A 26,602-nucleotide genomic window follows, 5' to 3' on the forward strand; every position below is an offset into this window, starting at 1 on the left:
GAAGATTTTTAAAAAGAAGAATAAGGGGAATCAATAAATTATGAACAATTTACTGCCATTTTTTTGTTAATATATAATTCTTAAAAAGTAACTGTAATTTGATTATGAGTATTTTAAAATGTAATTGAATCTAATTACAAGTAATTGATTTTTATAATCTGAATATGTAATCCAGATTACATGTAATCTGTTTCTACCCAGCACTGGTTGCTTCAGCAACTGCATGTCACATTTGCTTTTTATGAGCATTAACCTTCAAAACTTCATCTGTTATTCATCTTACATTTGCTTCTTATGACACTATCGATTAGGTTTAGATTTAAGGTAGGGAGGTTGGTTTTGTTGATTTAAAGCTCGATAGAGCATTAACCGAAAAAAACAACCCAGGCTCATTGTGAAAACATGACTCTATATACATTTTTGCAAAACTTGTTAAATGTGTTTCCAGGTTCACTTTCCTGCAGTTTACAGAAGCAATGAACACTAGAGGAGCTACAACAACTGTGTGTTTTATTGACTTCCACTGAAATCATTACTTTAATGGCTGATTATGACTATAAATAGTTTTTTTTTTTTATGATATCAACACACTTTTACTCAAAACACATCTTTTGAAAAACAACACATTTTAATGCTTTTATGCAGTAGCTCACCTGATAGGGTGTTGAACATGAAGTCGGAGGACTGCGGATCAAGTCTAGCCATTAACTCAAGCTGACGCGTGACGTGTCATAGAAGCAGCAGGAAATGATATGGTTGCCTCAGAAAATTTGCTTTTTCATTTCAATTCTGCATTTTCAAACACTAATGTTTGTTTAGGCATTGATAAGGGTGTCTTTTTAACTTCTCATATATATTTTACAACATTAAGGGTTAAGTTTAGGCATTGAATTGGTAAGGATATCTTTTTTAAACATCTCATTTATATTTTAAAACACTATTGGTTAGGTTCAGGCAAATGTTTTAGGTTAAAGAGGTATGTTTTAAAAAAAATACATCTAAAATACACCTTAAAATCGTGTCTGAATACGACAACATTTTACTTGCTTTTGGCACCCCCAGCTGGACATTTCACTGTAAACCTGCAGCCAAACATGATACACACCACGTAAATTTTGAATTGCAAAAATGTTCACGTAAATTCCATGAGCCTGGGTAGCAAAAAAAACTTGTCTATGTGGGAGGAAATTCAACTCGCTTTTAGCGCCACACAGTGGACATTTACCTTGGAACTGGCCCGTGATATGTGTAATCAACCAAGGATTGTCATTTTGCAAACATGTCGCCATAGTCTTGAGATCAGGCTGAACTTGTCACAATAACTTCTATCATATGGACTCAATTTTCAGAGTTTTTTCAGTTTCTACTCTTTTGGTGGTCGAATAAGCAATTAATTTACCACTGAAGGTTTTAACTTAGGTACCACTTTGATTTTACTTAAATGTGCACTAAGTAAATTTTGTCTTTGTGTCATCTTGGACTTACACTGACAGCTTGGATGCAGCATCATTTAAAATCAATAGTTTTCAGTTTGAGATGCCATTGTAGACATTTAGTATTCACAGTCAGCCATGATTACTTTATTCAATGAGTGAAATTTTCAGGACGGTTACTGAGATTAAGCGAGTAGTATTCGGCTGATCATGTGATTCTAACATGGCAGCCCCCATGTGTGGACCCTCTCCATGTAGAATAAAACAGCTTTTATAAGGTTACTGATATGACTGGAGTCTTCATTTTAAAGTAAGTGGTCATGATTTACTACATATATTGCGAAATTACAATTCATGTCTTTAGGAGTTAAACTTTTTTAATGAGGAAAAATATTACTGAGTGCACCTTTAAAAATGAAATGCAGCAATTAAACTAAAGTTTTACATTTTATTAGGTTGAAATATTTCACACCGTGACATAAATAGTTCACAGGCAGTTGATGTATGGTAAAAAACTAAACTCTGAGTCAGGGATTTTTGATGCTTGGCAGGTGTCAAATGAGGTGTCATGACATTTGCTGAATTTCTGTTCAAATTTACACCTCACATAACACCCTCCAGAGGATGATATGTCTATATGGGAGCCATATACAGTATATGCTTATATGTCTCTCAGGTCATCATATGTTAACACAGCTGAACACATAAAATCAACACAAGCGAAGACACGCATCAAAAGACTCGATGAAAGAGAAAAGAGAAGAGGAAAAGAAAGACGGGGTGGGGAGCTGTCATCTCTCTTGGTACATAACCTCTTTGCTCATTGCACATTACCCATGGTATCAGTCATACACTGACAGCCCTCTAAATTAGCTGACTACACCCACCAGGACCATTTTTACCTGCTAAAAATGTCCACTGTGCCACATCAACCTGCACTACTTCCACCAGTGCTGTGCACAGGAACATGATAACATTTTTAATAGAAATTAAATGTGATCAGTAGTAAAGGTTAGACAGGGGTCAACAGGTAAGACAGTAGTAAAGGTAAGACAACTCAACAGACTTAAAATATTACAAATGTTTAAGCATTACCTTTTATAGCGCCTCATATATACACAAAAAAGAACAAGTGTTTGGTCAAGGATAAATAAACGCTGCAAAATGCGTAGCACAAATTAACAAATGACTGAATGTTTGCATGTGTGTGTGACTGTACGGTATGGTGTATGGTCTATTTGGGCAGAACCATGTGACACTGTTTGGACAGTCCTCTCACATTGCATTTCCACCAATCATATTAGAGAATCAGTGGACTGTGTTTAGTGAGCTGCAGTCTGACTGCATTCCTGTGTATGATGATGACCTATTGATCTCTAATGCCTAGCAGAGAGTGATTGATTGATTCGTCCCTCCCTTTCAGCTTCTGTCCATCAGTGCTCATAGTTCACTGACAACTTACAAAGTCACTTCCTAACAGCTTTCCCTGTGAATTACATCAAATAAATCACAAAAGTACAAGTGCTGTTGGTTAAAAATAGACTAATCTTGGTTTCAGGTACTTCCTGGCATTTACAAGGCACTTGCTTAGTGGCAGAACCTCCGGTAAACAACAGGCTATCAAGAAAACCATTACCTTCAATCAAGTTACAATTTGCCTGGCAGTTACAAAATAAATTAACAGAACAGGAACACACAAAAAAAGCAATGCTGCCTGAGACTACCGCTAAAAATCCATTAATGCTGCATGATTGATTGAATTAAGATTGAAATCGTAATATGGCTTTGTTCGATTACTAAACCTTAAAAGGTTGTGTTTTAAACTGCAAAAACAGATGTGCGAAAATTTTACAGAGTACAAAATAACATTTTTCATATCAATCATCACGTTTTCATATTTAGTCATTTTTTATATCTATTTTTATTTATTTTTTACTCTTATGTATCTTTCACTGTGGCTCTCTTTCAAATTTGTCCTGTCATTTGTTCAACAGATCCAGTGTTCAATGGAAATGATTTATTGCTAGTGAAAAATGTAACAATGAAAAAGCTTTTGTACCTCTTTGTTAAAAAAATTTAGGTATTCCTAAATAAGACAGTGATCTGATGACAAAACAAAAGTAATAGTTAATATCAAACATTTTCATATAGGTGCATCCCTAATTGTTGCACAAGACTACTCACTTAATTTAGAGTGAAGGACACATTTTATTGGGCCTTCTTTACTTGGGATACATTTTTATCTTATCAGACACAAATGAACAGAAGACACAAGGAAGAGAAACACAGACAGAGATTATAATTCACTTTTAGTTTTAGTCACAAAACTCTTGGATCAGTTCTGTTTGTTAATGTGTTAATGAATATGTTTACCAGGACAGAAAGAACGGATTCTAGTTCAGTAACTGAATTCTGAGATGCTTGATAGATTAGCAAATAAAAGCACACATTCCTCTAGAAATGGGTTCAACTAGGGATTCAAACCCCTACAGAATGAACTCATTTCTGAGAGCCTTTTACTTCTTGGAAATCTGTGCAATGCAATCAGGTTTGGAGATTATATTTTTTTATATATCTTTTTTTCTTTTGCATTAGAGTCTCCAATTAGCAACTAATGAGTCATATTCTGTTTGGCTCACTATTGCATCATTATTTGGTGGTGTATTCCCTTTTGAATTAATGACTAGATATCTTCTCCTACAGAAGAAAAAAAAAAAAGGAAAGGAAAAAAACTAACTTTTGGTACGAATTCTGTTATATGTCTAATATAATATGGTTCTTATCGTTTACTGAGATTCTTTTTCAATAAACTCAAATTAACAGTATCTTTACTGGTGACCTGATTAAAACACTTCCACATGACCACAGCAAATAACACCACATTGTAAGTGATCTCATTGCTCAGAGTAACAGCTCACAGTTAAACACCAATCCTCAAGATCATTCTGATGTGTGGACACAACATTTAACTCATGCTATATCTCAGCTCTTACATTCAGCCACATGAAACAGCATTTATGAAGAGGATAAACTAAATAAACCACATAAACTAAATCTCAATAATGAATTAATTTCTGAATAACTACATAAATAAAACAACATTGTCTAAATAAATCCTGATTCAAAGACAATAAATATGCAAAATTCTCAACTGGCATTGAGCTCTAACAGCATCGTGACCCGTCCAATATTTCTGGGCTGAATGTGGAACTCAGAGCCACAGATGACCCAGAAAAACAGATGAGCTCAAACTCAGCACCAATGATGGTGACAAAACACCACCTACTACAACCTTACACATCAGATCTTACATCAAACACATCAAATCAGACACAGGGATGTACTGAGGGTAGTAAAGCTGAGGGGGGAAAAAAAAGAAAGAAATGCTGCTTCACAAACCCCTTCTGCAAAGTTAACATTGCACACATTCAACAGACATTCTTCTTATATGAACATATTAAAATAAACATTTAAGGTAACACTTCACAATAAGGTTGTATTAGTTAACATGAACTAACAATGAACATTACTTTTACAGCACTTATTAATCTTGTTTAATGTTAATTTTAACATATACTAACAAGTTTAAAATTAAAAGTTGTACATGTTAACATTAGCATTATGGACTAACATGAACTAACAATAAACAATTCTCTTTTTATAAATTAACATAAAAGGGATAGTTCACCCAAAAAGGAAAATTCTCTGATCATTTGCTCACTTTCATGCCATCCCAGACTTTGTGACCAAAACTTTGAAGCTCCAAAAGTCACATAAATGCAGCATAATCCATATGACCCCAGTGGTTTAATATATGTCTTCTGAAACTGTACAATCATTTTGGGTGAGAAACAGATTAATATTTCAATCCTTTTTTAACTATAAATCTCCACTTTCACTTTCAGAATGTGACTTAAATATTGATCTGTTTCTCACCCACACCTATCTTATTGCTTCTGAAGATATTGATTTAACCACTGGAGTCATATGGATTAATTTTATGCTGCTTTTATATGATTTTTGGAAAAAATTCTGGTCACCCTTCACTTATATTGTATGGACCTACAGAGCAGAAATATTCTTCTAAAAATCTTCATTTGTCATACACATCTGGGATGGCATTAGGGTAAGTAATTGATGAGAAAATTTTGTTATTTTTGGGTGAACTATCCATTTAATCAAGATGATTAAATGCTCTAATATAAGTCTATTGTTCATTGTTAGTTCATAATACCTATTGCATTAAAAGTGCACTCAGTAATTTTTTCCTCATTAGAAAAGTTTAAATCCTATAGACATGAATTGTAATTTTGCAATATATGTAGTAAATCATGACCACTCACATTAAAATGAAGTCTCCAGTCATATTAGTAACCTTATAAAAGATGTTTTATTCTACATGGAGAGGGTCACCACATGGGGGCTGCCATGTTAGAATCACATGACCAGCCGAATACTACTCGCTTAATCTCAGTAACCATCCTGTTATCTGACACTTTCACTCATTGATTAAAGTAAACATGGATGACTGTGAATACTACATTTCTACTTGGGGTGTAACGGTTTTCAGAAAAAAATTAACCGTATGGTTCGCCACCTACGATGTGGGAAGCATTGGCACTGTGGTTCACCTCAAGTTTATTGACACATCTGGAGCACAAAGTTTTGTGAAGAAAATAAAGCGTCAACTATACAAGCACAGTTACAACCTCCTCTAATGCACCTGAATGGGTCTGTAAATGGATATGCTCCACCTGTGTTTCACATGGGTCAACTTGAAGACATCACTGTTCTCAAGCATTGTGTGTAGTTGAAAATGGCAAGTGGAGAAAAAGAGCTGCTGATAGAGAAGCCCCCTGCATTATTTAGGTCTCCTGTCTGGAAACATTTTCTTTTAGCAGTCTATTACAACAGCGATGGTCAAAAACATTTACAAAACAGAAACTGTTTGCAGACATTGCTCGACACGAGTGCCGTATACTGGTAATACATTGACATATGATAATTTATGCTGAAATCACCGGGGAAAGATAGCACGTGGCACGCACAGAACCTCAGATGAGCCGAAACTGCACACAATCCCTTTCGTATTTAAGCAAGCACTCAGTGCTGATTCGGGCAGGTATAATATAATAACTAAAGTGATTGGGGTGTTCATTCCCAACTATATGTTTCCCTACCCTGCTGATGAAGATGTGGGATTTCCACGTATGATTAAAACACTCGAGCCGCGTTACAACAACCCTCGTATCCATTTTAATAGCAAAGTTCCTTCTATAGTGATGTACAGCTTCTGAAGATTGAATATACAGGTGCATCTCAATAAATTAGAATGTCGTGGAAAAGTTCATTTATTTCAGTAATTCAACTCAAATTGTGAAACTTGTGTATTAAATAAATTCAATGCACACAGACTGAAGTAGTTTAAGTCTTTGGTTCTTTTAATTGTGATGATTTTGGCTCGCATTTAACAAAAACTCACCATTCACTATCTCAAAAAATTAGAATGTGGTGACATGCCAATCAGCTAATCAACTCAAAACACCTGCAAAGGTTTCCTGAGCCTTCAAAATGGTCTCTCAGTTTGGTTCAATAGGCTACACAATCATGGGGAAGACTGCTGATCTGACAGTTGTCCAGAAGACAATCATTGACACCCTTCACAAGGAGGGTAAGCCACAAACATTCATTGCCAAAGAAGCTGGCTGTTCACAGAGTGCTGTATCCAAGCATGTTAACAGAAAGTTGAGTGGAAGGAAAAAGTGTGGAAGAAAAAGATGCACAAACAACCGAGAGAACCACAGCCTTATGAAGATTGTCAAGCAAAATCGATTCAAGAATTTGGGTGAACTTCACAAGGAATGGACTGAGGCTGGGGTCAATGCATTAAGAGCTACCACACACAGACGTGTCAAGGAATTTGGCTACAGTTGTCGTATTCCTCTTGTTAAGCCACTCCTGAACCACAGACAATGTCAGAGGCGTCTTACCTGGGCTAAGGAGAAGAAGAACTGGACTGTGGTCCAAAGTCCTCTTTTCAGATGAGAGCAAGTTTTGTATTTCATTTGGAAACCAAGGTCCTAGAGTCTGGAGGAAGGGTGGAGAAGCTCATAGCCCAAGTTGCTTGAAGTCCAGTGTTAAGTTTCCACAGTCTGATGATTTGGGGTGCAATGTCATCTGCTGGTGTTGGTCCATTGTGTTTTTTGAAAACCAAAGTCACTGCACCCGTTTACCAAGAAATTTGGGAGCACTTCATGCTTCCTTCTGCTGACCAGCTTTTTAAAGATGCTGATTTCATTTTCCAGCAGGATTTGGCACCTGCCCACACTGCCAAAAGCACCAAAAGTTGGTTAAATGACCATGGTGTTGGTGTGCTTGACTGGCCAGCAAACTCACCAGACCTGAACCCCATAGAGAATCTATGGGGTATTGTCAAGAGGAAAATGAGAAACAAGAGACCAAAAAATGCAGATGAGCTGAAGGCCACTGTCAAAGAAACCTGGGCTTCCATACCACCTCAGCAGTGCCATAAACTGATCACCTCCATGCCACGCCGAATTGAGGCAGTAATTAGAGCAAAAGGAGCCCCTACCAAGTATTGAGTACATATACAGTAAATGAACATACTTTCCAGAAGGCCAACAATTCACTAAAAATGTTTTTTTTATTGGTCTTATGATGTATTCTAATTTGTTGAGATAGTGAATTGATGGGTTTTTGTTAAATGTGAGCCAAAATCATCACAATTAAAAGAACCAAAGACTTAAACTACTTCAGTCTGTGTGCATTGAATTTATTTAATACACGAGTTTCACAATTTGAGTTGAATTACTGAAATAAATGAACTTTTCCACGACATTCTAATTTATTGAGATGCACCTGTATGTGCAGTAGAGTTTGAAATGCATTTTATGTCGATGCATGTAGCGTAATAGTGCAGGTATGAAAATGTTGATTTATTAATTAGAGAAAAGGGTTTTTTAGTTAAAGTGAAAATTAACCATGGTTTTACTATAGTAATATTGTAGAAACCATGACTGCTCTCACCATGGTTTTCTTTGAAGAAATCATGGTTTTATAACAGTAATACTGTAATTTCCACATAGTAACCATGATTATGCTATATATTGTAAACATTACAGTAACCATGTTGGTTTTGTGGTTACTATGTTTTACTACAAATACCATAGTTAAACTATGGTTACTGTAAAACAATGATTTTTATTCAGGGGAAAACCTGTTTAAGTGTTTGTTATCAAATAGAGCATTCTTACTTTGGATTTGGCAGTAATATTTTTTTCTGTACATTGCAAATACCGAACCGTACCGAAACTGTGACCCTAAAACCGTGATACAAACCGAACCATGAGAAATTTGAACCGTTACACCCCTAATTTCTACAATGGCATCTGAGGGGCCATTTACACAACAACATTTTCAACTAAAAACGGAAAACTTTTTATGCGTTTTGGCTGTTCGTTAACACGACAACGGCATTTTGGGGCCTTAAAACGCAAACTTTTGAAAACGGGTTTCAAAGTGCAAGTTTTTGAAAACGATGCCGTCATCGTCTCCGTGTAAATGTACAAAAACGCGAATTTGTGAAAACGATGACGTCATTCGCACACGTATTACACGTTCAGTCTATAGGCATGCGCGCAAGTACTTCAAAACAATGCGCGAGACATTCAAAACTACAATGGCGGACTACAGGACTGTGTCTGTGCTGCTCAAGATTTTGAGTTTATTGATGCTTCTCCAGCAAAGTAATTGTAGTAATAAAGCAACCTCATTGTCCATCCAGACTAAAATGCTCGATGCTTTTGCCATCTTCATTGTTTGTATTCACCGCTCTGTGGAAGAATGCTTATGTTCGCAGGCACGTAGTGTTTCTTTACAGAGTGACATCACCAACTACTGGCCTGGCATGCATAATACAGTGTTTTTAGTCGTTTTCGCGGATCCGTGTGAACGGGATCGTTTTGACAACATTGTCATCTGTGCACAAAACTTTTTAAAAAACGCAAAGGAAAAACTTTTCCGTTTTTAGTATATCGTTGTCATGTAAATGGCCCCTGAAACTGAAAACTATTGATTTTAAATGATTCTGCATCCAAGCCGCTAGGTGTCAGTGTAAGTCCAAGATGACACAAAGACAAAAGTTACTGAGTTCACCTTTAACTAATGTTAATCTATATAACCTTATTGTAAAGTGTTGTGTTGGATCAATTAGGCTGTAGAAATAACTATATTAATCAAATCAATCATTATATTCCCATCGTGTCGTATTATTTTTAGAATTAGGATGATTTTGGAAAACAAAGCAACAGATGCTCGCAAGTAGCTATTGTCCGGGATAGAAGGCGCTCATCTATATCTATTGATCATAACTGTATGAAAAATTATATTCTTCAACATTTGAGCAGATAAGAAAACCTAACGTGAAACGTGAACAGTACATTACAGTAAAAGTGTGAAAGCACGCGTAAATTACGTTCTACACAAAAATCTCTGTCGGTAAGCTGTCTATGGTTTCATTACGAGGTGTAAGTGTCAAACCTTGGACTCCTGCTGGCTGATGAATGTGGGGGACTGAGGCTCACGCAGCTCCCTTTCGTTCTCCTTGCTCATCATGTCGTCCTGAATCATGTTCGCTGGCGGAATCATGTTGGCAACAGTTAAAACACCACAAGATGAATCGTCGGGTATGTCTGGGTACCAGCAGCGCTTACATGTTGAGTTGAGTTGATAGTTAAAAAACCGAATGTGCCAAGAATAAATGGTCTTAATGTACAGTATCGGACTAGAAATAAGAGATTACTCCTCGTCTATCGACTTTCCATCAGTTTGTACGTAGTATAGTGCAGATGCTGTCCGCTCGTGATAAATTCACTTCATTAGAGTCGGTTATGTTCAGTTGACTGACTGGATCTGACTGTCAGACTGAGAATCAACCAATCAGCACCCGCTAAGGGAGGAGTTCACATCTGATTTAGTCCCATCCTTATTTTAAATGGGTCCAATTTGATTTTAGTGAGCAGACTGGCTGTTCTCACCTCTATTATTAACTTTTCATTCATCCAGAAATGAGTGTAAAGGAGGCTAAAAATAAGGGTGTTAAAAATGTGTGTTTCTGTTCTTCTGTTTCATGATTTAATTGGATCTGTTAAACAAAAAGCCTGGATAAACTAATATATTTTGACTGAAAATGATTGTACAATGTAAAAACTGAAAAATACTGAAGGCACCATTTGGGGTTCCTCAGATGCCACACCAGTGGAACCCTCTGGAGATTCTCCAGGCACCCTTTAAAGGAGCCTCAAATATCCTTTTTATGTACTTAAAGGGATAGTTCACCCAAAAATGAAAATTATCTCATCATATACTCACCCTCATACCATCCCAGATGTGTAGGACTTTCTTTCTTCTGCTGAACACAAATGACGATTTTTAGAAGAATATTTCAGCTCTGTAGTTCCTCACAATGCAAGTGAATGGTGACCAGAATTTTGAAGGTCCAAAAATCACATAAAGGCAGCATAAAAGTAATCCATTTGACTCCAGTGGTTAAATCCATATCTTCTGATGCGAAATGATACACTATATTGCCAAAAGTATTCGCTCATCTGCCTTTAGACGCATATGAACTTAAGTGACATCCCAGTCTTAATCCATAGGGTTTAATATGACGTCGGCCCAGCCTTTGCAGCTATAACAGCTTCAACCCTTCTGGGAAGGCTTTCCACAAGGTTTAGGAGTGTGTTTATGGGAATTTTTGACCATTCTTCCAGAAGCGCATTTGTGAGGTCAGACACTGATGTTGGACGAGAAGGCCTGAATCGCAGTCTTCACTCTAATTCATCCCAAAGGTGCTCTATCAGGTTGAGGTCAGGACTCTGTGCAGGCCAGTCAAGTTCTTCCACACCAAACTCGCTCATCCATGTCTTTATGGACCTTGCTTTGTGCACTGGTGCGCAGTCATGTTGGAACAGGAAGGGGCCATCCCCAAACTGTTCCCACAAAGTTGGGAGCATGGAATTGTCCAAAATCTCTTGGTATGCTGAAGCATTCAGAGTTCCTTTCACTGGAACTAAGGGGCCAAGCCCAGCTCCTGAAAAACAACCCCACACCATAATCCCCCCTCCACCAAACTTCACAGTTGGCACAATGCAGTCAGACAAGTACCGTTCTCCTGGCAACCGCCAAACCCAGACTCATCCATCAGATTGCCAGATGGAGAAGCGTGATTCGTCACTCCAGAGAACGCGTCTCCACTGCTCTAGAGTCCAGTGGCGGCGTGCTTTACACCACTGCATCCGACGCTTTGCATTGCACTTGGTGATGTATGGCTTGGATGCAGCTGCTCGGCCATGGAAACCCATTCCATGAAGCTCTCTACGCACTGTTCTTGAGCTAATCTGAAGGCCACATGAACTTTGGAGGTCTGTAGCGATTGACTCTGCAGAAAGTTGGCGACCTCTGCGCACTATGCGCCTCAGCATCCGCTGACACCGCTCTGTTATTTTACGTGGCCTACCACTTCGTGGCTGAGTTGCTGTCATTCCCAATCGCTTCCACTTTGTTATAATACCACTGACAGTTGACTGTGGAATATTTAGTTGCGAGGAAACTTCACGACTGGACTTGTTGCACAGGTGGCATCCTATCACAGTACCACGCTGGAATTCACTGAGCTCCTGAGAGTGGCCCATTCTTTCTGTGCAAAAGGCGATAGAGAGAGTGTCAGAGCGCTGTCGTGCTAGCCAGTATGGGGACTTTTATCATGAAACGCGCTTATCGCGGATAGCCGGAAGAAACGCTGTTCATTACTCGGAGATCGGCAGAGTGCCTCCGCCACTGCTCGCGATCGGGTTTTCTGCTTAAACTAGTGTTGGAGACGTGCATCGTCATTAATATCAGCCACAGTTTGGATGTAATTTGTGTTGTGTGCGTCCTATAAGAGTGAGTACATATAAACCTGCAATGTTAACTGATTGATGCTTGGCTTTATCAGTGATGACGCAGTTATTAGCAGTTCAGTGTTGCGTGATAATTCTATTATCTACATGCTATTCTTGTAACACACCTGTTGATTTACAATGTTCTGAGTTATAATGTTTATAATGCTATAAGTCGTTTGGATAATTAATAATAGTGGATGCACTGGTATACTAAGTGTTTATACATCATTATGTTACTGTAAGAGGGGAGCAGCCTATAGTTGTGTATGCATAATAATACTTGTAATGGTGGTTTTATTAGAATATTGCTCTTTGTTTCTGGCAGGAGAAACCACACTGTCCACCACAATCATACATCTCATGCTTCTACTGATATGTACCCAGCCCTCTCAAGAAGACAAAATCTGTGAAAGACAGTACTTAAGTTCTCCCTCTAACTGGCTCATGCCTCCCATCATTCTCAGCAACCCATGTATGCTTATTAGCAGTGGTCCCAGAGCCTATACTAAGCAGAGAGTATTCATTCCTCTGGATGTTTCAAAGGAGGCCTCCTTGTCTCTATCACATACACCACTTTGGGCCCACTGCAGTCCTCAAGTCTATCTGTCCACATCCTGTTAGTAGGAACTGACTGATGTGCATGTGAAGGCTGACTCCCCTCTCTGATTTGATTATACCGCATCTGTGAAAATAAACCTGTTCAAACTGCTACTTCCCTCTGTGGTGTTCTGACCGACACACCTGGTTCACTGCGATTCAAGCTAGCCCTAACAGTATAAGGTAGCCCTTCGCTACACTTTCACAAATGTTTGTAGAAGCAGTCTGCATGCCTAGGTGCTTCATTTTATACACCTGTGGCCATGAAAGTGATTGGAACACCTGAATTCAATTATTTGGATGGGTGAGCGAATACTTTTGGCAATATAGTGTAGGTGTGGGTGAGAGACAGATCAATATTTATGTAATTTTTTTTTTTTTACTATCAACCTCCACTTTCACTTTCACATTTAGCCACCTACTGACTGGGGCTGGTCAAAGGTGGAGATTCATAGTAAAAAAGGACATAAATATTGATCTGTTTCTCAACCACATCTGTCATATCGCTTCAGAAGATATGGATTTAACCACTGGAGTCAAATGGATTACTTTTATTCTCCTCCATGCCCAGTAGGTGGCTATATGCATGAAAAATGTGAATCCTCAAAAACAAAAGAAGAAGAATGTGGAAGTGAAAGTAAAAGTAGAGAGTTATGGTAAAAAGGGACTTTGATCTGTTTTTTACCAACACCTATCATATCGCTTCTAATGATATGGATTTAAACACTGGAATCTTATGGATTGCTTTTATAATGCCTTTATGTCCTTTTTGAACCTTAAGATTTCTGGCCACCATTCACTTGCATTGTATGGATAGACAGAGCTGAGATATTCTTCTAAAAATCTTTTGTGTGTGTGTGTGTGTGTTATGCAGAATAAAAAAAAAAGTCTTACATGATGGCATGAGGGTAAGTAAATGATGAGAGAATTTTCATTTTTGGGTGAACTATCCCTTTTAAGAAACCTCAAGATATAACCTTTGTCTTATGATGTGGTTACTAAAGGAACCATAGTCAGTCCTTAGATTTCTTCAGAGTCCTTGAACTAAGAATAAGTTTCTCAGAAAACTAAAAGGGTGTCTAAAAGGATCTCCAGAGGGTTCCACCATTGTGGCAACCAAATGGTGCATCGGGTATCATGTAATTTTTACAGTGTATGTCGTAAGGTAATAAACTAATTTGTACAGTCTGATAATGTCTCCAAGGCTCAGCTGCAACTGTTTTGGAGCATCTAGGAACTTAGCATATTGTAAATATCTTTAAAAACACCAGAACACATTCTATTTGATTTTGTCATGGTTGTTGATCTAATTAATTCCCATCATTATTTAATTAGTCTCACCATATGTGGGAGATTCTCGCCATCAATATCCTATGAGCTGTTGGATATAGGGCTCACAAACATTCTGCCGTTTTCTCCCATTATAGAAATCTCCTGTGTCAAATCGAGATAACCCCATAATTTATTTTCACAGATTCAGTGAAAAAATAAGCAAGAATGAGCAACTGTGTTACAGTTGTGATGGCACAGATGGCATCTCATTTATATGAGAGAAAGAATAAGGGAGCAGTGAGAAGAGAAGTTGAGGAGAGGAGAGGGAGAAAGAACTGTAATTTTCACCCTCAGCTGCAGAAGAGTGAAGGCCACTGGGTAAAAGAGAAGGGTCTTAATTATAGAGGACACAAGCGTTTTACTCCACAAGCTTGTTCAAGATCTAGCACAGTGACACCAGTATATAATCAGTCTCACCATGTCCTGTTGATTTCAACCTTTATCTGCTCTTAATATGATCGCTATTTAATCTGAAATATATTAATAGGCTATGTGTGCTAAGTGCTATACACCAGATACATTGTAGGAATCTGATTTGTAAATCTCAACAAAGCAGAAGAACATAAATTAGACGTTCGTCCAAAATGAACAAATTAACTTTGAAACTCAAAAAAGCACATAAAGGCAGCATAAATGTGATCTATACAACTCCAGTGGTTAAATCCATGTCTTCAGAAGCAATATGATAGGTGTGGGTGAGAAACAGATCAATATTAAAAAAAAAATAATAATTCTCCTTCATGACCAGTAGGTGGCGATATGCACGGAGAACGCGAATCGCCAAAAACAAAAGGAGAACGTGGAAGTGAAAGTGGAGATTTACAGTAAAAAAGGACTTAACTATTGGTTTGTTTCTCACCCAGATTTGGATTTTACCACTGGTGTCTTTTGAATTACTTTTATGCTGCCTTTATGTGCTTTTTTGAGCTTCAAAGTTCTAGCCACCATTCGCTTGCATTAAATGGACCAACAGAGCTGAGAAATGTATTTAAAAATCTTTGTTTGTGTTCAGCAGAAGAAAGAAAGTCATACACAACTGGGATGGCATGAGGGTGAGTAAATGAAAATTTTTTAGCTGAATTATCCCTTTAAGCTGGGATAAAAGAAAGTATTTTAACATCCCCAAAAAATGTCCACAGAGTGGTGCCAAAAGAGAGTTGTTTTTAGTTGTAAAATATGTACTACAGTCAACAGGAATGCATATTTTATTAACCGTACACACTATAACCCAAACCCCAACCCTAAACCTAATCGTGAGGGTAGTAAAAATCTTAGATGGGAAATGCATCCTGCGAATCGCATTTATCTTTGATTAGTTGGACGTAATTACTTTCTGGTTTCTGTGGGATGAAACACTATCGGTAGCACCACAGAAAAAGGTAAACATGTTTGAATTGATGCAAAAAATGTCTGGTGGGAGTACAGTTGTTAACTGTCCCGTATTAGCCGGGACGTCCTGAATTTTGGCCAAATTCACAATGTCTAATTTCTTGTGTCATGTATTTTAGTGGCAAAACGCTCAAGAGGGAAATACCCCAGATGGAAAGTGAAATGTCCCATATTGAAGGCTTTGTGTCCCTATTGAAGAAAAACAAAATGCTCAAGAGTCAGTAATTCAGCAGAATAGAGTAGATGACAGGAAACCTGAACATTCTGTATTAACATGTCAACTTCCTGTCTGATCATGTTGAAAATAAGTCATATGGGTTTGGAATAACATGAGGGTTAGTAAATGATGACAGAATTTTGATTTTTTTGTTGAACTAACCCTTTAAAGAATTAAGCTTACCCAAGAGGAGGCCTAATTTACTAGATATTAACTTAGACATTATTGTGCTTTAAACTACCCTACAGGCAATAATTTGGTGGATTTGAGTATTGTGTGTGTGTGTGTGTGTGTGTGTGTGTGTACAGGTTTTATCCTTGTGTCCCCACAAGGATAGTAAATACCAGCCAGCGGTCCTCACAAGGGAAATAACATATTAAATGAATCATTAAATGATTAAATTACATTTTTGAAAATGTAAAAATGCAAAAAGGTTTTTGTGAGGGTTAGGTTTAGGGTTAGGGTTAGGGGATAGAATCTATAGTTTGTACAGTGTAAAAATCATTATGTCTATGGAGGGTCCTCATAAGGATAGCTAAACCAACGTGTGTGTGTGTGTGTGTGTGTGTGTGTGTGTGTGTGTGTGTGTGTGTGTCATTGTCCCTTTAACAAATCTTGACCAGCTTTTATGTTTTGTGACTCCATGATTATTGTATTAGTGGATCTTTGAATGGAGTAGATGGAAAATCCTGAAAGCAGTTCCATCATATACTTACACTGAGAGTTTTAAATCCTGGCACTGAACATCCTGGCAAGGAATGTTCAAAGTAAATGACCATTAATTTGTATGTCACATTAAGTTAATTTGGGGTTGAGAAACAGCGAGGATGATATTCAAAATAGTGATCAGATCATATTCATAATCAGATACCAAACGGATCAGAACATGTAGATACTGCACTGATGATCGGACTATTGAGAAACTGTACTGATCATCTCCTATTTAATAATTCCACTGTCACACCTAATGTGGGATGCCATTAAATATTCAGTGTAGTACTGGATCTCTCTCTCTCTCTCTCTCTCTCTCTCTCTCTCTCTCTCTCTCTCTCTCTCTCTCTCTCTCTCCTTCTGTCTGCCTCTCTCTGTTTATGTTGAGTCATCTGACAAACAAGCAGCCAACACAATTATCTCAGTCCATTATTCACAGATGCTAAACTTTGCAGGGATCAGAGGTAAAACATGACATGAAAATATATTGTAGGATGCATATGTAATGCGAACTATATTTAGGTTTAGATTAACAGAATTTCTGTTCTGAACACTATTTTGAGGTAATTGCTCAATCAGAGGGATGTGCATGGATCACAAAGCATAACTGAGTGAATCTAAGCAAACTTACTTACAATCCAATGCCAAATGAGCCTCTGATCACTTCGTTAGCCAAGACTAAGCACTGGGGAAAAGCTTTGAGCAGTGATTTCATATTACCAACAGATGAAGCACTTACGTATTTTATCCCGGGGATGAATTCCAGGATCAGAGAATGCAACATGTTCAGGAAAGCTAAATGAATTGGTCTAATTGGTCAAAATCAGAGAAACCTTTGATTCTGATTGGAGAAGTCCTATATTCCTCATTTCCTCCCAGTAGCACACTTCTTCTAAAATGGACTCACTGTTCTGAGGAGGGCACAACTGATATGACCTTGCTGTTAACACACACACACATCTCTGCCAGTACTCTAATCGTTTTCACCAGGGCTGAAAGATGAAACGGGTCTCAGTCCTGTGCTAAACTCTTTTGGATCAAACTGTATTTATCCAGAGAGCAGAGAACAAGATCATAGAATATAAAAGACATAAGGTCACACACACAAACACACATATACACACACACACACACACTTCCAGAAGCCAACACAGCACAAAGATAACAATTCTGAGTATTGTGAAAAAGAGACGTCTTGTTTGTTCAGCTCTTCCAGAAATCTATTAAAACAAAGTAACAGAGCAAAACAACATCAGTCAGATAACATGTCAAAGCAGATCATAAAACCATCTGCTCTCCAAGAGTGAAAACTAAAAAAAAGTGCAGAGACTGAAAGTAAAAACAGAAAATGCAAAATTGTATGCAAAACTGCTCAATCACAAACATTTCCACTAACAGCATCCAATACACCCTATTGCCTCAATGCAATGCAGTTTAAAGAAACTGAGCAAATAATACAATAACCCCAACACACCATATCCTCTACAGCAGGTGAAGATGTATATTGTATATAGATGAGAGATGAAATGAGGAAAAACTGTTTGCAGCGAGAACACATTTTACTGGGTCCACCAGAGGGCGCTAGTCATGAGGGTCGTTGAGTAAAAGTAACAAAACAGCGCTATAGTCTAGAGAAACAAATGAGAAAAAAGATGTTTTCACTTTGATGGGACAGGAGTCCTTACACTCATTTAATAATTCTAAATTCTATAAATAATTCTAAAAATATGTCTAAAATCTCCGCCCAAAATTTGCTGTTTTTAGGACAGTTTAACGAAATAATGACTTTGCTCATGCTGTGAGCATTTTGTTTAGCAGAGAGCACGATGTTAAATAGCTCAGCTGAACTCAATATGAACCCAAAACAACACACCCACACAGTGAATAAGGACCTCTTCCACCACTGTAGACAGAACAGCAGGAAAACTCGGGAATGTGCTAAATGGATTTTCTGAGAAGTTCTCCAGAGCATTAGTACCAATTAAACCAGCCCCTAATGAGGGATTAAAGCCTGCATCCCAGCAGGAAAGAGGGGGCTGGGAGTCCTGACTAATATTGTAAGATTCTCCAGGTAAAGTTCAATGCTTTCAAAAACCAGCTCAGCTTCCTCTTTTGGCTTTTCAGGCAGGTTAATGTCTCGAAATGTTCAGCTCATTTGCAGATGTAGGGCTAGGGGTTGTTCTAATCTAGGCCACAGATTTAGTGAAACATAAGCATTGGTAATCAGAGAGAAGCATTAAAGGGGTCATGACATGCTTTTGTTTTTTATTTGAATATGTTCCTTGAGGTTCACTTATAATATCAGTGAATTTTTTTTGCACAATAAGCAAGTTGTATATTTGTAAAAAACAAATATTTGTATATCTCTGTCAGAAACGCTCAGTTTTGGTGCTGCTTCTCCTTTAAGACTTGACCGTAAACGCCCACTGTTATGACAGGCTTTCTGCACTTGATTGGAATAGGCGATGATGTGTTGTTGTGGAGGCGGTCAGATGCAAATGTCTATCACAGTGTGACATCACAATGTGGAGAAAGCAGAGAACAAGTCGTTTTGTCAGCTTGGTTTTAACAAATGCTCTTTTTGCAGTGAGAAGGAAGTTTTGAGTTCTGAAACTTACAGTATGCTTTTATAGTAAAATGACCTATTTTATGTCAAAAGGTCAAGGAAATTGTGATTCCTCGTGCCATGACCTCTTTAATGTACAAACTGATTTTCTCAAATCACAGTGTGGATCTCTGATTTATGTTTGAGCTACAGTTCCGGTATACTGGGCATGGCTGTGTCTAAGCTGGGGCTGGGTGGCATTGCCTCCCTGGATTTCCAACCCAAAATGAAATTTAATTCGTTATTTACTCTCAAATCAAATCATTAATAAACTCTGTAAATCAAACATGGCGGCTACATCAAAATCTCATTGAGTGTTCAGGAAACCTTTTGAAAACTTTCATTATTTTTGCAACCCTGTTTGGTGATGTTAGTGGTGCAGAGATTACAATAATGAATCCATGATCTGGTGAACCCAGAACCTCAGATCCAGTTCCCCAGATTGCAATACATAGTTTGCTTGTGTTTATTCCTCCCTGATTAAACACATCCTAAGCTAGTTTGTCATTTGTATCATCAAAGCACCTTTAATGAAACACTGCATTGCATTGACTCGGGGAGTGAAGAATTATATTTCTTTCCTGATTGGGGAGTGTGAGCAGCGCTCTGATGCATAATGAACCCCTAAGACCACTCCGCTTTTTCAGGCCATCGCTAATGAGACTGCAGTTAAAAACAGCTCACTGTGTGTCCACCAGAGGGAGATCCGTTCTGTCGAACACAAATGTTCTTGGAAGAGGCTTATTGAAAATTTGCATCCATGTACACATGCAACAGTGTAAAACCACTTGTCTAGTTTGGGTTGCACAAGCTGTTGCTTTCTACCCAAAGTGCACGCTGATCTTTAGAAACAAACTACACACAGTTGTAGAAATAGCTCACCCACAAATTACAATTCATCACCCTCCTGTCAACCAATGAGGTTTGATGTTATTTAAATATCACCATAATTGTTTTTGGCCATTTTTATGACACTTTGGGAGCTATTTTTAAAGGAATAGTTCACCAAAAAGTATCCCCATATCAACTGCTATGGTATTGAAATATGGAACATCAGCAAACGGAACATCATTTAAAATTTCTCATTCAATATGGAAAGAAAATTGGGTTTGAATGACACGAGGGTGAGTAAATAATGACTTTTGTAAATATTTATTTATTTATTTTTTATTTATTTATTTATTTTTGAATGAGCTATTCCTTTAAGGTGCTCCAGGAGTAATTTAGTATATTCTCTCTGGAATGGATGTTATATTTATTATATACAACAGTTAGTTCCGGTCCTCGAATCTGATTGGACGAGAGACGTTCCATGAGTACTGATGGTCTCACACCATCAGCACTCGGACACTTCACTGTGTGTTTCACTCCGCTTGTGTTCGTGCCATTCTAAACTAAAGTGTAAAAGCAGTGCAGATGTGTTAATTTAATGACATTACATATTTTAGCCAGCAGGTGGAGGCAAAAGACCATTTTTGCATGTAATATGAGACAGTTGGTGACGTGAAGTGAGTCAGCATCTCTCAGTGTTTATATTCAACAGCACTCCGTGATCGCTCGTATTACTACCACACTACTAAAGCTAGGAAATAGCTTTAAATGGCTTTAAACTAACAACTTCAGCATTAAGGCTCATCACAGCTGAGAGACACAACAGACTGATTAATTACACAAACTCAAGGCACTTACCTCTTACCAGAGTTTCCACATTGGAGAGAAAATACTGTTCAAAATGGCGGAGGAGACTGCGTTTTTTGCGCACCAGCTACCGTGAAATAGAGAGGAATACCCCCTCTTGGACGGCTATTTTTCCACTTAGAAAATAGGATGCATTTCACCAAAATGACATTATCTCCAGAAAGCTGACTAACACACTACAGCATCATCAACAGGTGATCGCACATGCTCCATCTCTCTCTCTCTCTCTCTCTCTCTCTCTCTCTCTCTCTCTCTCTCTCTCTACACACACACACAAGCACACACACACACACACACACATCCTTGTTTCTCCAATAACATGTTAGAAACAGCCTAAGCTGTGATACTAGTAGTTCTGAAGTGATGTTTTTGAGAGGCTTGGACGCATCATTTGGTTTAAACAAGCAACGGCAGATTCTGATCCATCACGTAAGAAAGTAGTTCCATGCACAAATGCATTTTTGTGACCGAATCACAGCAGTGCTGATGTAGTGCCATATCGCACTCTTGCTCGTGTGATATTGCTTAAATGTGTGCTTATTATCTAACATGCTTTTATAAGGCATGGTTTATACATCTAAATTGAACAGGCCCCTAAAGACACTCACAGGAAGAGAAATAAACTTTCGTTTTGTTAGTGCAGATAAGAAAGGCCCACAGTTGACTCATTAATGGCACAGTGCGGCTGTAAAAATGTTGCATTCAGAATTAGACTGTAACTTTTGGATATTGATCTCTGTGAAATATTGCAGAGCTCTCAGTGTTTACACAAACTGTTGTGTAAACGTGAAGCTGCTACTGAGGCTGGATAAGGCTGATCAGGAATGGATCCAATATAGAAATCTACACTAGAAATCGTTATATCTGAAGGTTTTCCAATTCTGGACAAGCAGCACTATGCGGCGAAATTTCATGCCCTGAAAATTGTGCCTTTGACGTCACATCCCTTTTGATCTCCTGCTAGAGAGATAATACACTCACAAAGAAGTGAAAGAACGATGTGTTGGTATCAGTATTGTAAGGGTTAGGAGTAGGGTTTCGACTTGTCCTACTTTTCTTAAAAGCAAAAGCAAAAGTTGAGGTTACAGTGAGGCACTTACAATGGAAGTGAATGAAGTAAATTTTTGGAAGAAATATGAAGCTTATAATTTTTTAAAAGCACTAACATTATCTTTTCTGTTAAAACTTGTGAATATTTTGTTTTGAGTTGTTTAAATTGTCTTTTTTACAGCCATTTTAGGGTTGTAAGGTTTACAGCATTATGTTGTCATGGCAACAAAGTTGTAACATTTCAGATAACTTTACACAGAAAAGGTTAGTAAAAGATTTTATCACACTAAAATCATGTTAAGATGCATATTGTTTATGTCTTGTGGCTATAGTTTTGAAAAAGTGAGTATTTTAACATTTACAAATTGGCTCCATTCACTTCCATTGTAAGTGCCTCACTGAAACCTCGATTTTTGCTTTTTTATTTTTTTAAAGAAAAGGAGGGACAAGTCAAAATGAATTTGTGGTAATCAACATTATGCCACAAATGCTGCTGATTAAGCTTTACTTACATTGAACCCATTATTATATTAATGCATATTAATATTAATGTAATTACTACTCAGTTGTTTCCCAAAAGTTGAGCCTTTCACATCACTTCCATTCAAAGAAGTGAAAGAACTCAGTTGCGAAGGTGCATATGCCCATGACTGTAGTTGTAGATTCATCCACTGAGGCAGTTCGGTAATTCAGAAAGCACAGACCGATTTTAGAAGATAAAACATTTAAACTCCTGTCTGTGATTTATTTTTATTTTTTTCCAGTTTGATCTGATTGGTCTGTGTTTCCTGTAGTCATAAACCACCAGAGATATATAATGCTGATGTACGTCAGATTTTTTTAAATTTTTTTAGGTTAGTATTGTACAATGACGGTATTAACAGTAGTGAGCCTTTAAAAGGACATATTATCGGATATCAGAAGGGTATTTATATTCAAATAGTGCAGATACACAATTTTTGCTGGAATCTGTTCTACCTTCACTGATTTATCCCTTGTCACAGTCCCTTTGAGATTCACTTTGCTGTGACTACTTTGCTTGAGCCATGTCCAATGGGAAGAGTCTAAGTTATCTAATTAAAATTATTTAATAAAAAACTTTATACATCACTTCTTCAAATGCTTCATATATCTAAAAAAAAAAATATATATATATATATATATATATATATATATATATATATATATATATATATATATATATATATATATATATATATATATATATATATATTTATTTATTTATTTATTAAGGTTGACACATCATTTATTTGAAAACTCGAGTTCTGATGCAAGCCAAACAAATGGCATGGCTGTATTAATCATTTTAAAATGGGCATTGTTGATCTGGGCTGTCTGGCTTCAGAGCAGATGCACTCTCATGCTCTAAAAATCTAATAAATCTCCAAAGATCTTCTAACACAAAGCTGCACTTATCTTATGTTGCTGCCAAGCATGCATCAAATTCTATTGGACTCCACAGGGCTGTCTTTTTGATGAATAGCTTGGCAGTTTGAATAATAAAAGTTTAAGGGTTCATTTAAGGTAGCTAAAGGTTTTTAATGACTTGTCCAGTATTTGTTCAGTTTTCTGGTTCAGTAAGTGTGTGTGTGTGTGTGTGTGTGTGTGTGTGTGTGGGCAGGTTTGGGTGGTTTACGAGGACATTTTTGTTTAGGTTATAAACTGGTAATTACAAGGGTATTATGCTATAAATGTGGTTTATGGGGACATTTCTAGTGTCCCCATAATTTAAATCACTTAAAAAACATACTAAAAGATGTTTTATTGAAAATGAAAAAAATGCAGAAAGTTTTTTGTGAGGGTTAGGTTTAGGGGTAGGGTTAGGGGATAGAATCTATAGTTTGTACAGTATTAAAATCATTATGTCTATGGAGAGTCCTCATAATGATAGCTGCACCAGCGCGATTCCAAATAGCACAGCTTTCAGCTGTAATGGACAGACTGAGTCATGCGGCGGTCTGTGATTTTATAACAGATCCAAACTTTCCAAAAGAACTAAGAAAATAATAACAAATTATCATCTAATAGAGTGTGGTTGTCTTTAGTTTGGTTTATGATTGCTTTTTAATACTTTGTCAATAAAGTCATCATATATATATATATATATATATATTATTAAATAAATTACATTTGTTTTGTTTTGTGTACCTGAAGGGGCCCTAACTGTTGTATTCACCCAGTATGTTGTTAATTCTAGCATGTGTTAATGGATTGTTATGTGTTCAATGTGACACCTGAAGCATCAAGCCAAGCTTTGAGATTCTAGAGGTTTTTGTTGTTTTTAGAACTTTATCACAAACAATAAAGAGCTTCAAAAGCAGAAATTCATAAAAAAGAATAATAATAAAAAATAAAAAAATATCTGTTTGCAAAGCCAAGACAATCACCTTCTTTTTCACCCTCTCCATCTGTCTATTTCTCTCTCTCTCTCTCTCTCTCTCTCTCTCTCTCTCTCTCTCTCTCTTCCTCAGATGCATGGGAGGAGGCAGATGGCTGAAATGAAGAATGGAAGAAGGCTAAATTATGTAACTGACTAAGGTGTGAGAATCAAGTTTAGATGTATGTGTTTATAATTGGCAGAAAAACAGGATCCGAACCCTTACAGATCTGTGAAACTGGAACATACAGTATGTATTTCAAACACTTTCTGAGGATGTAGATGCCTCTTTATAACAAACACTTCCACAATAAACACTTATCTGCTAACAACACACTTGAAATGCTTTGAAAGACAAATAGTGTTGATCTTTCTATTTAAAACAGAAGACAAACATGAAACTGTCAATATCTCTAATAAAACAAACACCTCCACATTAAACACTAACAACAGACTTGGAAGGCTTTGTAAGCCAATTAAATATTTTCTGTCTGTTTAGAACAGAAGACAAACCTCATTATCTTTATGTTTGATGTTGTATTTTGGGAAAGAAATACATCACATTCATCCATGGCTTCGATAGAGCTGTTCAGCTGTGACGTCAATTTGTAGGCGAACCGGAAGGGTAATTCGCCATGGGTTCCCTCTGGAATTTCCTAAAGGGGTTTTCAATTACTGAGTAAAATAAGGTCTGTAGTTAAATTAGATACTTGGACATTTTGTTTCAACAATATAAATTACAACCACCTGGAGTCGCAAGTTCGAATCCAGGGGGTGCTGAGTGACTCCAGTCAGGCTTCCTAAGCAACCAACTGGCCCGGTTTCTAGGGTGGGTAGAGTCACATGGGGTAACCACCTCGTGATCGCTATAATGTGTGGTTCTCGTTCTCGGTAGGGCGCGTGGTGAGTTGTGCATGGATGCTGCGGAGAATAGCGTGAAGCCACCACACGCGCTATGTCTCCGCGGTAACGTACTCAACAAGCCACGTGATAAAATGCACGGATTGACTTCTCAGATGCGGAGGCAACTGAGATTCGTCCTAAGCCACCCGAATTGAGGCGAGTCACTACGCCACCACGAGGACTTAGAGTGCATTGGGAATTGGGCATGCCAAATTGGGGGAGAATACATAAATTACAGTCATACCTCAAATGTGAATTTTGAAGCCGCTGTGTTTAAAAAAATATATTTTGCTAACAGTCACTAAATAAGGACTACAACTCGTATCTCTGCCTGCCTCTCAGACATTTTGGCCTGGATTAAGAAATGCCACCTTCAGCTCAACCTTGCCAAGACAGAACTCCTCGTGTTCACAACCCATCTGTTGGCCACAACCTCACTATTCATCTTGGTTCAACTACACTAACACCAACCAGAACAGCTCGGAACCTGGGAGTGGTGGTAGATGACCAGCTTCATTTTACTGCTCACATCTCATCAACCGCCCGGTCTCGCAGATTTAGCTCTACAATATCAGGAAAATCAGACCTTTTCTGTCTGAATATGCTGCACAGCTCCTGGTCCAAGCTGTGGTCATTTCAAGACTGGACTACTGTAATGCTTTGTTGGCTGGCCTCCCAGCTAACACAATTAAGCCACTGCAGATAGTCCAGAATGCAGCAGCGTGTCTGGTCATCAATCAACCAAAAAGGGCTCATGTCACTCCACTCTTGATTTCACTTCACTGGCTACCTGTAGCTCCCCGCATCAAATTCAAGGCTTTGACTCTATCCTTCAGGACATCCAATAGCACTGCACCCACTTACTTCAATTCACTTCTCCAGGTCTATGCTCCAACTTACTCTCTGCGATCTATGAACGAGCGGCGCCTGGTGGTCCCATCACAAAAAGGCTAAGTCTGTTTCATGATCTTTCACTTTCTCTGTTCCACTGTGGTGGAATGAGCTTCCAACCTTCACACAATCTGCTGATACCATCTCAGTATTCAAGAATCAGCTGAAAACACATCTGTTATGTGAGCACTTAACCAATCCACGGTAATTGCACTTACTATTGAACTTAACTTGCACTTACGGTACACACACGCAAAAAATCCTTCTCTGTCTCTTTCTTCTGCGCTAGCACCTATACTATTCCAGCCACCTTGAGAGAGCTTGGCAGTACAACACTGTATATGTTGTTGAAATTTGTATGACAAATTGCTTGCTATGTTCCTCATTTGTAAGTCATTTTGGATAAAAGTGTCTGCT

General features: G+C 37.8%; 1 protein-coding gene across 2 annotated transcripts in view; it reads right to left on the reverse strand.

Annotated features, from left to right (window-relative positions):
• Nucleotides 1–10,308, reverse strand: part of stac (SH3 and cysteine rich domain) — a 54,787-nt gene extending 44,479 nt beyond the window's left edge. For both annotated transcript variants that reach the window (XM_051723529.1, XM_051723528.1), the window contains exon 1: nt 9,993–10,308. In XM_051723529.1, coding sequence (XP_051579489.1) covers nt 9,993–10,100 — 108 coding nt within the window. In that variant the 5' untranslated portion in view covers nt 10,101–10,308. The remainder of the gene's footprint in view (nt 1–9,992) is intronic.
• Nucleotides 10,309–26,602: the final 16,294 nt, after the last annotated feature.

This window comes from Myxocyprinus asiaticus, chromosome 17 (genome assembly GCF_019703515.2).
Source record: "Myxocyprinus asiaticus isolate MX2 ecotype Aquarium Trade chromosome 17, UBuf_Myxa_2, whole genome shotgun sequence".
NCBI lineage: Eukaryota > Metazoa > Chordata > Actinopteri > Cypriniformes > Catostomidae > Myxocyprinus > Myxocyprinus asiaticus.